The sequence below is a fragment of the Pipistrellus kuhlii genome, unplaced genomic scaffold (assembly GCF_014108245.1).
Source record: "Pipistrellus kuhlii isolate mPipKuh1 unplaced genomic scaffold, mPipKuh1.p scaffold_m20_p_6, whole genome shotgun sequence".
Taxonomy (NCBI): domain Eukaryota; kingdom Metazoa; phylum Chordata; class Mammalia; order Chiroptera; family Vespertilionidae; genus Pipistrellus; species Pipistrellus kuhlii.
In genome coordinates this window covers 50,163,539-50,176,320 of record NW_023425562.1, presented here as the reverse complement: position 1 = coordinate 50,176,320, position 12,782 = coordinate 50,163,539, and the positions used below count along the sequence as shown (strand labels likewise).

Here is a 12,782-nt window from a genome sequence, read left to right as displayed (position 1 = left end):
ACCATGCAGCTTTTAAAAATGTATTATTTAGGACAGGAGTTTCAGATAGGCTTAATCTCCTACACTCCCTCTGTGATTGATTGGTGGTCTCTTTTTGGAATGCTATGTTGAGAAGTCGTGTCTGGGCTCAACAGGGAAGAGTACTATGCTCAGGGAGGGATAGTGCCATGGGAGAAGGAGAAAGACTGACAGCAGTGTTGGATGCTGGCTTTTCCTGCTGTAAAACAGTGTTTTAATGATAGGGGGACTTGTGTTAAAATAACAAAAATTGAATATACAACTATAATATATACTGAGTGGCCAGATTATTATGATCTCTGAATACATAATAATCTGGCCACTCAGTGTATATCCTATATAATAAAAGGCTAATATACAAATTGTTTCCTCGACCAGGAGTTGGACCAGCAGGCAGGCCAGCCAATGTCTCATGTTTCCTCCCCTGGCCACACTGGCTGGACCCATGCACGAATTCATGCACTGAATGGCCAGATTATTATGATCTCTGAACACATAATAATCTGGCTACTCAATGTATTTGTATCTCAAATGGGTACCAAAAGTATTATAGACTTTTGCTGGAGATCAACCACCTATTTGCTTGAGCTTTCTATCAGCTAGTGCAAAGGGGAAAACTGATCAGGTGCACGATTTATAGTATCTTTGATATCAAATAAATGAGGTACTCAAGAGAAGTACACTGAGTGGCCAGATTATTATGCGTTCAGAGATCAAAATAATCTGGCCACTCAGTGTATACTAAGTAGGCTACTTTAGTGTTGGGGGAAAGGGTATGGGTTGAATAAAAAAATTCATGAATTAAATAAGGGAGGGCAGTGGGGGTGAGCACACTGACACAGAGGCAGTTGAGGGTGATCAGGCTGGCTGAGTGGGCATTTGGGGGCGAGCAGGCCGGCAGGCAGAGTGGTTAGGGGCAATCAGGCAGGCAGGCAGGTGAGCGGTTAACAGCCAGCAGTTCCCGATTGTGAGAGGGATGTCTGACTGCCGGTTGAGGCCTGATCCCTGTAAACTGGTAGTAAGACATCCTTCAAGGGGTCCCAGGTTGGAGAGGGTTCAGGCGGGGCTGAGGAACCTCCCCCATTGCACACATTTCATGCACCGGGCCACTAGTGCTGCATAAAGCATGGTGGTGATGATAGGATGCCAGTGCCTATATTTGCTTTACTTTGGTATCTACCTCTTAATCAGCTTACTGGAAGGGATGTAAGGATTGGGGAGTTTCTCTTACTTGCCATTTTTGAATGGCAGCAGAATCTCAATGTCTTCCTTTGGATGAGGGAAGTAATTGGCCCTTGATCTGAAGTGGCAAGTAAGAAAACTCTTTTTAGATTAGTAAGATAACTATGTTTAGGACAACAGAATTGCCACACCAAGGGGTGATGTTAGCTAATCCATAGGACTGGTGGGCAGATCATTTAAAGCTGCAAAATGTTTTAGGAGCCTCTAAAAGGCAGCTTGTGACTGCAAGAATAAGGGAATCCTGTAATGAGATCTGAATCCAAGATTGATTTTTGTAATGGGGAAATCGATTTCCCAAGGAAATTATGTGACAGTATGATGTTTGGATGAGTGTCCTTCTTGGTTGGTCTGTTGTAGACACTTTGACAGATTGTCTGTCTGGGTAGTGTGGCTGTTTGCTCGTCAGTGCTGATAGTACTTCTTTCCTTTCAATGATGCTGTCTTGTTTTTCCCTCCTAGGTTTATGGAATCTGAGCTGGACCTAAATGACATCATCCAGGAGATGCACGTGGTAGCCACCATGCCAGATCTGTACCACCTCCTAGTGGAGCTGAATGCTGTCCAGTCTCTTCTCGGGCTGCTCGGACACGATAACACAGATATCCTTTCAGATCTGTCTTCACTAGGAAGGCTGACATGGCAGGGGAGTGCTGCTTACTCTCTTCTGTCTGTCTCTGCTGTCACGTCTGATATTCTATTTCCAGTCCAATTATCTCCCATCTTGAAACACAGGCTGCTCTTTACTCACTTGAAAATCTGGTTTATGAAAATAAATCTTGGGCAAGTCTTAATTGTTCTATTTGCTCTTAATAGTACTAGACTTCATCATGATGTATCTGTTCGTACATTAACAGTATTAATTTTCCAGGATCTTGATTTGGAGGCCCATTAGAGAGGCAAGACCAGACAGCATTTGAATATTTGGTCTAGACATCAGTCTGTTAGCAGATGCCCCAGTGGAGTTGAGACTAGAGGATGCAGTAAACTATGATGGAAAACACATTGGAATGTCAGGAAAGACAGGGATTTTATGTTTTGTCCACTGATATATTTTCAATTTCTTAAAGGCCAGATGCACAAAAACATTTAGTATTTATAGAATCAGCTTTAGACTTAAATAGATAACCTAGGTTTAACTTTTAGTTTCGTTTTTTGCATGAAATTTGGTGCCCCTCTAGCCTTTTAGTATTCTCAACTGCAAAAAAAAATCGAGTTAATTTTTGCCTTTCAGTATTATTTAGGGGACTAGAGGAGATCATATAAGTGCTAAGTAATTTCTGATATATAGTAGGCACTTATGAAATGTTACTTTTAACTGAATCTGAATCATGACTTTGAAAACCATTTTATACTTTCTCTTTGCTCTCTGATGTGCAACTGCTTTAGTGCAAAAGGTTTTTCATATGCCTGTGGTTGGAGTTATGTTCATTAAAGGAAATTCCCTTCTAATAGTTGTTCTGTTAGAATCCAGATTTTCGAAGGTGGGAGACAAATGTAGTTAGTCTACTTGAGTGATATTCATGGAGAATCTGCTGCTGCTGCTTGTTATTTTCATCTTTCTGGTAATCTCTCTCCTGAGAGCATGTCTGACTAGGTTCTTTCCTGCTTGATAATTCTCATAGAAATAAATCAGTGAATAATTTTAATGCAGGCTTCGTGAAGGGTGATCTTTAGCCATTTCTGATATTTCATGTAATGTTAGACAGTATTAAGAAATGCTGTGTCAGTCCCAAGATTGATGAGTGTTCCCCAGGGTTCATTGCCGACTTCTGCATTGTATTAGAACCCTAGTCAATTAGCTTGTGTCTAGGCGAGCTCAGTACAGGGTCTTAGGAATTCAATTGCATGTAGACATGCTGTGAGTGCTTATGTACCAGGCACAGTGCTAGACCTCGAGGAACCAGAGGCTATACTGGATACTCCAATAGCATCAGTCAGTAAGCATATATTGATTATCTACATATGATTAGCTCTATTCGAGGTGCTAACTGCTCCTTACAGAGTTAATAACTAAGAATTCTAGTTGTGACTTTACATTTCAGTTCACCCACACAGAATGGTAGATTTTCAGAACTGAAGCAGATGACTTAGTCTAATGCCTCTCTATTTAGTGACAAGTCTGAGGTCCCCACGTTGGGTAGCTAATTGTTGAGGTTGAGGCTGGCACTCCAGGCCTCTGATTTCCAGTCCTTTGTTCTTTCTAGTGCACTGAGTCTCTTCTCTCTAGGATTTATTATGTCCCTGACAGAGTTGCAGTGATTCATTCATTACCTTGCATATTAATACAGAAATCACCTGTGTTGTCTTTTATTCTTTTTGAATATGCCTGCTAACTCAAAATAATAGTAGCAGCTTTAGAAGATACTAACACTTTGCTGATTCATCAGCCTGATTCCTGCGGAGGAGAAGACACACAAGAAGTCCTGCTCATCAGCATACTTGAGAAAGGCAAGGGCACAGCTGTTACAAGTTGTAATGTTCTGGTCTTTAAAAAGGAAAAAAACACACAAGTCCCCCTGTAATAACTGACAGCTGCCATTCCCTCCTGCTCTCTGAGACCTAAACTGTACTCTCCCCCGTCTTGTGTACAACCGTCACCCTACTGCCCTAGTGATATTTTTCTAAAATCTGGTTTTTAATTATGCCCTACATCAAATTTAAATTCATTTGAAAAATTTTAGATTAACTAATTTTAATTAATGCAGCAATTAGGATAAAAGTCATCCTCCTCAAAGTACAAGTTCTCTTAAAAGAGGATTCAGAAAAGGGTAGACCCTCTTGACTTGCATCTAACGAATCCTCTATCAGTTGGAATGTTGATCTCTCAGCAGCATTGCACTCTGTTTCTGGGATCTATAATGGAAATTTTTCTTTAGGAAACGCTTATTCACAATTTACTGTTATACAGCCGTAACTGCCCAAAACACTTTACCGTGAATAAACGATTTCATGGCAGTCATGACTTAAATTTTTAATCTTTTTAACTCTTCATTTATCAACCAAGACCATTCATGGCTGGTTATCTTTCCAGCGAGCACAGGTCATCTTTGCTTTGTCCTTCTCGAGAAAACATAAACTATAGGGATTTTAATTGGATCAGAGGCTGGTTTATTGTAACCTTAAGAGACAGAGGATGTGAGAAAACAGCTTGCACCTTGTCCTTTCAACCGTGAGAAGCAGCTTCAGAGTTTATTCTGGCTCTCTGCATCACTGCCACTGGTGAGGGCTGTCAGCGCTTCTGAGCACATCTCCCCCTGGAGAGGCAGGAGCCCAGCCATCATTTGGCTGCAGAGTGGAATTCTGGTCTGTGAAGAGCACCTCTGGGGGTGAGGGGAGGGGAGAGGGCACACCCCACACACAGTGTTGAAGAGTCACTCCAAATACATTAGGTGGGGTCCAACAGCTGCTGCCTTTTAGTAGTAATGCTTTTACAATAATTTTTCCTTTGAAATAAATCATTTAAACATGGTCAGAAGCCCCCATTTTGTGAACCTTTTGGAGTGTTTCTGCAGAAAAAGAGAACCAAAGCTACATTTTAAAATATTTTCTTAAGGTATTGGTAAACAAAGTTTTTATGGCCTAGTTTAAGCCAAATTTACTCAATTTGCCTGAAGGAACAAGGAGGAATAAAACAAGGAGAAGATAAAACCCCAGATGGTGGCTGAGTACCCCTTCTGCTACCACGACCAAAAAACAAACAAAACAAAACAAAACAAAACAAAACAAAAAAACCCTCTAAGTTATCAATAAGGATCCTATTTTTGTATGGCATCTTCTTTGTTCTCAATTTAAGTGCCAAGTCAGTGGCTTCCTTCCTAAAGTCCTGTAGTAGATCACGGCATTTACTGGGTTCTTCCTTAGTATGATAAGCTCTGTTATGTTCTATTAGGGAAATAAATAGTAGCTTCAGTCAATAGCTATGTGTGCTGGTAAGTGCCCTTGGAGTTTTATGCTCAAGAAATGCCATTGGTATTCTGTAAGGTGTGGGTCATCTTTGGTGTAGGGGTGATTAGGGAATTGGAATTGGAGATTGGCAAGTTTTTGATAGATGTGGAGATTTAGTGCTTTTCAAGTTTATTTTCATGTTCTCTAACTTGGCACTGGAAATTGCCATTTCTCACTGGAAGCTGACATGCTCTTTGTAGCTGCTCATGTGGTCACTACACATTGGATATCATGTTCATTTAAAAAAATTACAACTACTGATTCCTAGCTAAGTGGCCTTTCCTGTATAATAAAGAGGTAATATGCAAATTGATCCTCATGCCCTCGCATCATAAGATGGCCACCCTCATGACATCACAAAATGGCCAGCAGGGAGGGCAGTGTTGGGGGTGACCAGGCCTGTAAGAGAGGGCAGTTGGGGGTGGCTAGGCCATCAGGGGAGCAGTTAGGTGTCAATCATGCTGGCAGGGGAGCGGTTAGGGGGTGATTAGGCTGGCAGGCAGAGTGGTTAGGGGCAGTCAGGCAGCCAAGCAGGCAAGTGGTTAGGAGCCAACAGTCCCAGATTGTGAGAGGGATGTCCCAGATTAGAGAGGGTACAGGCTGGACTGAGGGACACCACCCAGTTTATTCAAAGACTGCTTTCTCTCCATCCACTTGTTATTCAGAGGTCTCACTGTAATGTTAACTGAGGTTTCAGTACAGTGGACTGTTCACTAATAGAAGGGAGAAATTTGTTAGCACCAAATTGGTGCTGATGGGAAAGCTCCCTTTTGTCTGGAATTCTTTTTTAAATCACTGCTTAGTTTTTCTCAAATTCTAGAAAGCCCAGAGGACTTGCAAAGTTATTCTAGTGGTTTTGTGAAGAATTACTATGGGATTTGGAAAACAAGGAGCAGAAATACTTTTTTTTTTAGACTATTGGGGATCAATTGAACTTGCGCATTTGGGTCTGATAATGCTAAAGTGTTACAATCTGACTGGGACACACCATATTATCTCAGAGGGTGTGTACAATAGTCAGGGGTGCCTGTGTTAGAGTCCCAGTGCTAATGAGCAGAAGTAAGACTGGGAAAGGTTTAAGCATCCTAAGGGCTTTCTTCTAGTGCTTTCCTATAAGGGCTGTCTAACAAGACTTGTGTATCTCTGGCTGTTGTTTTTGCTAGGAGCTAGTCTCATCTCAATATTTTCAGAATCTAAGTTACATACATTGAAAAAAATTTACTTCTTTTTCTTATAGGAAGTCTAACTTTCCTGATAATTTGTACTGATAACCCACCCATTTCTGTGTGTGTGTGTGTGTGTGTGTGTATGAGTGTGTGTGTTTTGAGCCATTTAAATGTGGTCAGAAGAAAGTCAGATTAGGCAAAAAGTGCCAAAATGGCAATCTAGGAAAAGGACCTGTTAATGTAATTTTTAATTTTGTTTGAGTTTCAGATTAAGTCTGTGTCCCAGAGCATGGGGGTTGGAGCTTGCTTTGGACATTTTCCCTGTAGCTTGACAGTGCCCACTAACATTTACAAAGTACGTAACAAATATTGAATGAGTGCATCCTCTCCCTCATACTAGTTTGATTGGGATGGAGTTAAGAGTTTAGCTTCATTTTTGCTAGCTCTGCCAACTGTTTTAAAAGGAGAAAAAACAAACAGACATTTTATCTGTATTTTGAAATTCACCTATTATATCTAATCACTATCGTAGTCTAGGAATAAAAGAAATAATTTTTTTAGAAAGTCCCTTATTCTATTAAATCAACTATATATTCTGAATCTATCCTGGTTCATTTTTTTTTTTAAGGAAGCCTTTTTGAAATGACTTTTTTAAAAAGCTACCTGCTTAGTATGTCTTATTCCTCTTTATCTTAAAAACACACACAAAACAACATTCCTTATGAATACATCTCATTGGAGACTAATAAGATTAATATTCAGTTTCTATACCAGGACTCTATTTGGGATCAGGCCTGAAAATAAATATCTAGAGCCAAAAAATGGAAGTAGACAATCCTCTTTTTCCAGGAGCCATTGTGTTATGGACCATTTGTGCCCCGCTGGTTTTTTCGACTTCACTTCTTATTATACTAGCTTATTGCCCCAGTAGTGGACAGGTACAAAGGGAGTAAGTTGGGTGGTCTTTCTACTGACATGACAAAATAGGCTATCAAAAACTGTGTTTTAGTAATTCACAGAGAGACAGGCTCTCTGTTTTCCTATTATACTTAGACCGGAGAGCCTTTTACCTCGTGAAATGAAATTGTAACTACAGGGGGAAAACCTATCACCGATGCCCAGAGTCTGCTTGTGAGGAAATGCTGGATGGGTGGCAGGCCATGCTGAATTTTCTCAACATTGAGGATTCATCTGTCTATCTGTAGTTTTCATTCTTACTCTTCTTTCTGGTCTTCAAATGACCTTCAAATGTCATATTATATTACCCAGGAGCTGATGATTACACTTATGGACTCATTACTGCCTTGCTGAAATGCTATTTGGTGAAAGTTGGGAATTTATGTCAAATCAGTTAATGGTAGGATTGATGAGATGTTTACCAGATCTGGTAGCTGGTAACTCATTTATTATTTGACTTTTCAGCTGAGGCAGGAGAGGAGATATACAGAGGTGAGCAAAAGCAGGCTTGTGAGTTACAGTTGTATGTGAAACAAAGTTTATTCTTGTATTATAATTTATTAATTATTTTCCATATGAACAACTCTAAATCTACTTTTGCCCACCCCTGTACACTGGAATATTATAAGAAAAAACTTTGGTAAAAGTTAGACATTTATCATATTTCTATATAAAACCACAGCCATTGTCAAATTTATTTTTTTTTAAATATTTTTATTGGTTTCAGAAAGGAAGGGAGAGGGAGGGAGAGGTAGAAACATAAATGATGATAGAGAATCATTAATTGGATGCCTCCTACGCACCTCTACTGGGGATTGAGCCCACAACCCAGACATGAGTCCTGACCAAGAATCAAACCGAAACTTCCTGGTTCATGAGTCAGTGCTCAACTACTGAGCCTTGCTGTCTGGGTCACACTTAAGTTTTATAGCACTCCTATGTTTCGGGCAAATATGACTTTAATGAGTGAAAGAATAAGACATAGGAACCTTAATTCTTTTTCATAGTCAGCTGGACAGTTATTGATGAACAAAATGAACTTTCAAATAATTTTTCCCCCAGAAAAAAAAGTTCATGAAATACCTAGAATGTCAGTTGGCAGTTAGAAAGTTCTCTCATTATTGTTAATACTAGAGGCCCGGTGCATAAAAATTTATGCACTGGAGGGGGAATCCCTCAGCCCGGGCTGCCCCCTCTCAGAGCCCTCAATCAGGAGAAGGCGATGCCCCATCACACCTCTGCTGCCGCCACTGCCAGCAGTGCAAGTCTCTGCTGGCCCTGATTATCTGAGTCTTGGGCCGCTGAGCAGCCACCATCTGAGGCTTGCCTACATCTCATTATATAGTTATCATTAAGCTTTTATCTTTCCCTCCTATTCCATTTCTTCTCTTTATATGCCTTTGTACATTCTAATCTGGTACATTCTAATCTCTCTGCTTTTATTCCTGTTTTCCTGGCCTCATCTTTTAGTTGCCAGTTTTCTGACTACTCTGTTTTAAATATCAATTCTTGATTTCCCAGTTCAAGTTGATTGCTGCTTTTTCAAAACATCTGCAGTTAATGTTTCTGTATTCTTCATTTGTTACATGTTAGTAATTTCCTGTGGTGCATAATTTTTTAAATATCTCTGATTACCTAATTGTTTCATTTTATGGTGAGGAAACTGAGGCCCAGAATGAAGAATAAATTTGCCTTTGTCATAGTCACAGTGCATTATTCATCATAGGCATTCAGTAAACAAAGGTTGATGGAGCAAGTTTGTGTGTGTGTGTGTGTGTGTGTGTGTGTGTGTGTGTGTGTTCAAGGTGAGGGAAGAGAAACTTAGTTTAGTTCTGGCTTCCAGTTTTCAAACATAATTTCTTTTTTCTCTGCTTCATGTTTTCATTCGCTTATATGTTCCTCTTTTTCTCCATCTTTGCCTCATGTTCAATTTTCATTGTTTACATTTCTTTTGTGTCCAAAGCAGCATGGTATTTGAGGAAAAGGGAGGATGGTGGGGTCTACACTAGCACAGCCCAGTGTTAATACTTCCCTTTACATTTAAATCTATTTGGTCATGACTTGGTCTCTGAAGATACCAGCTATGTCATCTTAGAAATCATTACTGCCTTTGAAGGTGAACTGTATAAGGTAGTTAAGAGTATACTGAGTTCCAAGAATTTAAATTATGAGATAAGGCTAATGGTGTTTCTCACTGGAAAGGCAACCTCCAAGTGATCATATTTGAAATTTTTAAAAATACAGTGAACCTATGGAATAAGTTGCCAGGAAGGCAACATAGGAAAGAGACTGTCCGTTAACAACATTTATTGAACACTCTCTGTGAGTAGAACCCTGTTGAAGAGATGTTAATAAAACCAGAGTGTGTTAAAGGTAAATAGGGATGAAGCCATTGAGAAGGAAATGGGAAGGAACCAAATGTTTTAGTAAAATGCCTGTAGTGTTTCAGTGATAACCTTAACATTTTTCACATGTGTCCATAGCTGTGGTTGATTTGCTTCAGGAATTAACAGATATAGATACCCTCCATGAGAGTGAAGAGGGAGCAGAAGTACTCATCGATGCTCTGGTAAGTTGCACATTCCTCTGGGGTTTGCAGGCTTGTTTGAGGTGTTGACATCATCAACACCACTGTCTCTGTGAGTGGCACCATCTGGGTATCAGGTAGAGCTCTGAGGCAAGGCTGGACTAGGTGAGGAGAGTAAAAAAAAAAAAAAATAGAAATGCAGTCTATGGGATACTTAGTTCTTTGGAACTATGTTAGGGGAGGGATTATAGAGGTTTAACATTGTAGTTCTCGCCATATCCTCTCAGGGGAGTATTATTCTGTTATTCCCCTTTACAGCTCTAAGATTGAGGTATAGAGAGACAAAACAACTTGCCTGTAGTCACTCAACTGGGATTTGAACCTCTGTTCCCTTTGACTCCATGTTCCTGTTGCTCTACACTCAACTGTGTTGCTACTGACCTTTTCACAAAAAGTTTTTGTGGGTGTTTCTTTTCTCCTCTGGCCTTCATAATTCCAAATGAGGGTAGAACATGTATCATTATTACTTATTTCATAGACAGGGATTAGGAGAATGTAAAAAATAAGAAGAAACCTTCGGGCACACCCAGGCCAGAGTTGCAGCCCTGCCTGCAGAAGACAGGGCCAGTTGACAGGCCTTCTTTTTGGTGGAGCCTTGGCAAGGCCTCAGATTCTGCCTCAACTATTGTTCCAGGCAGCAACCAATCAAAGGGAGTTTATATGTGAGGTGAACCAATAGACCCATCGCCGCATTTACCCGTGTGGAAAATAGAGAAAGAAAGGCTTTCACTGGGCTATACTGCTGGTCCCTGCAACAGCTGAGATTAGAGTCAGCCTCTTTTGATCCACCGAAGTCCTTTCCCACCACACCAGTGTCCTTCTCTTGCCTGTGATCAGAGAGGGCTCAGAGGCTGAAAAGGCACCACCGCTGGCCATGGCAGAAGTGAGTCTAGTCCAGCCTCTTACCCTGATTGTTCCCGTGGATTTCTGTCCACCCACTGAGCTGTCAACCTCCTCAGGGCTCGGCTGATTTTCCTTCCTTTCTGTTATCTCATCTTTTCTGTCAGGTAGGAAGGCAGTGCTGGTTTTGATACAATTTGCAGAGTTTATCATAGGTCTCTGCAGCCACTTGTACTACTAGATTGATTTGGCATGCTTGTAAGGCCCAGTCTAAGACCTACTGAATCAGAATGGTTGGGATTGGGGTCCCAAGGGATTCTGAGGTCTCATTGTTACACTGCCCACCCCTTTCTCACCCTTTCTCCCTCAAGGTCCTTAAACTAGAAATTTTCCAGGCTGTGCTCACTGCTGGCATTTGGTGTGAATGAAGGGGTTGTGAACCCACTGGATATGAAGAACTCTCTTATAAAGAGCAAGGCTGGAGTCCAGCAGGACCATTTGTGACTTAGTGTGATGAAAATTCCCACTGCCATATTCTTTCTTCCTACAGCGAACTTCCACTTTTGTGGAATTCAGGAACTTTATTTTTCTTCAGAAAGAAGAGCATGATGTGGGGTATCCTTTTGTTTTGAGGCGCATCAGAAGAAAGGCTGTGGTGCTTGCTTCTTCACTGTGTCTCCATAGTGTCGTTTGCGTAGCCTTACCTAGGTTAATTACAGTGGCCCTGAATGAGCCTTCCTGCTTGGTCCCCGGGCTGACTTTAATTACCGTCCTTTGCCTGTGTGAATAGAGGAGACGAGAGAGGAACGGCTAGCCTGCCTGCTGCCTGTAAAACATACTCAGAAATAGCAGTTCACACAAAAGCTCTCTTTGTGTTTTCTGTGTTGCCGAGCCCGCCAACAAACAAACGCTGGACCTTGAAGATTTTATTGTTTGTTGGGAAGAAATAGTTCATTCTCAGTCTGGGGAGCCATTACATAGCTGCTACATAGGGTATTCTGTTTGTTTTGTTTAGGTGGGGGTTTTTTATTATTATATTAAGATTTTGACTTTTATAGCTTTATAATGGTCAGGCTGGTGTGAATCACAAACAATGGAACATTCCCAGACTCCCATATATTATTTGTTTGCAGCCAGTCAGAAGCCATCAGTAAATATTAGAGAGCAGAATCAGTGGGTGGTCTTCCATTTTTTTTTTTTCTGCCCTTGTGCTGCATTCAGGAAGATGTTTAATAAGTATTCTCATATTATAAGGGTTGAGTTGTCTTTGCAGTTTTAATTTGGGGCCAATATCAGAGGCCTGGGATTGCATGAGCAGAGGCTAGAGGGCATGTAGCAGAATTTATGGTGTGCAGTTTGCAGTTATTGCCTTGGTCTTTTTCCCAGCTGGAAGTCCTAAGCAATAGAAGAGCACATTTGTGTGGGCAGAGAGTGCTGCCCTGGCATTCTTGAGCGTCTTTGGAGTTTAAAATTTGGTACACACCCATTGATATAACTTACGCAAAAGGTGAATATTTGTGCTTTATAACAAGTTGACTTGGTAGCCTGGGAAATAGACTCTTTTCTGAAGAGTAGTAAATGCAAGTATATTTGCTTTGATGGCAGTTCTCTGGCATACCTCTGAAAAAGACTTTGGACTCCTTGAGAGATGTGATTAAATTAACAGTCATTTTTCTACTTGCTAGTGCTTGGCAGTCCCAGGCCTTTGCTCACACCTGTCTCAGCTTGGTAAGCCTTGCTTTTCCTGGGCTACCACAATACACCTGCTCATCCTTTAAAGTCTAACTTAAACCTTACCTCTTCTCTTCTGAGGTTTTTGTGGGGTTTTTTTTTTGTTGTTGTTTTTTTCAGACTCATCACCTCAGCAGAATTTGTGTTCCCCTAGCATTTTGTACATCTTGGCACTTGTCACCTTGGCTTATAGACATCTGTTTATAAGCTTGTCTTCCCTGAATTGTGATTCCTGGCACGAGAGTGGCAGCTCTGTCACTTGCCAGCTGTGTGTCCTCGGGAAAGTTGCCTAGCCT

At 40.9% G+C, this 12,782-nt stretch overlaps 1 protein-coding gene across 1 annotated transcript in view; it reads left to right on the top strand.

Annotated features, from left to right (window-relative positions):
- Positions 1-12,782, top strand: part of CTNNBL1 (catenin beta like 1) — a 167,673-nt gene that overhangs the window by 53,005 nt on the left and 101,886 nt on the right. The window contains exons 4-5 of the mRNA XM_036418465.1: positions 1,720-1,859; positions 9,800-9,897. Of these exons, the coding sequence (XP_036274358.1) occupies positions 1,720-1,859; positions 9,800-9,897 (238 nt within the window). The remainder of the gene's footprint in view (positions 1-1,719; positions 1,860-9,799; positions 9,898-12,782) is intronic.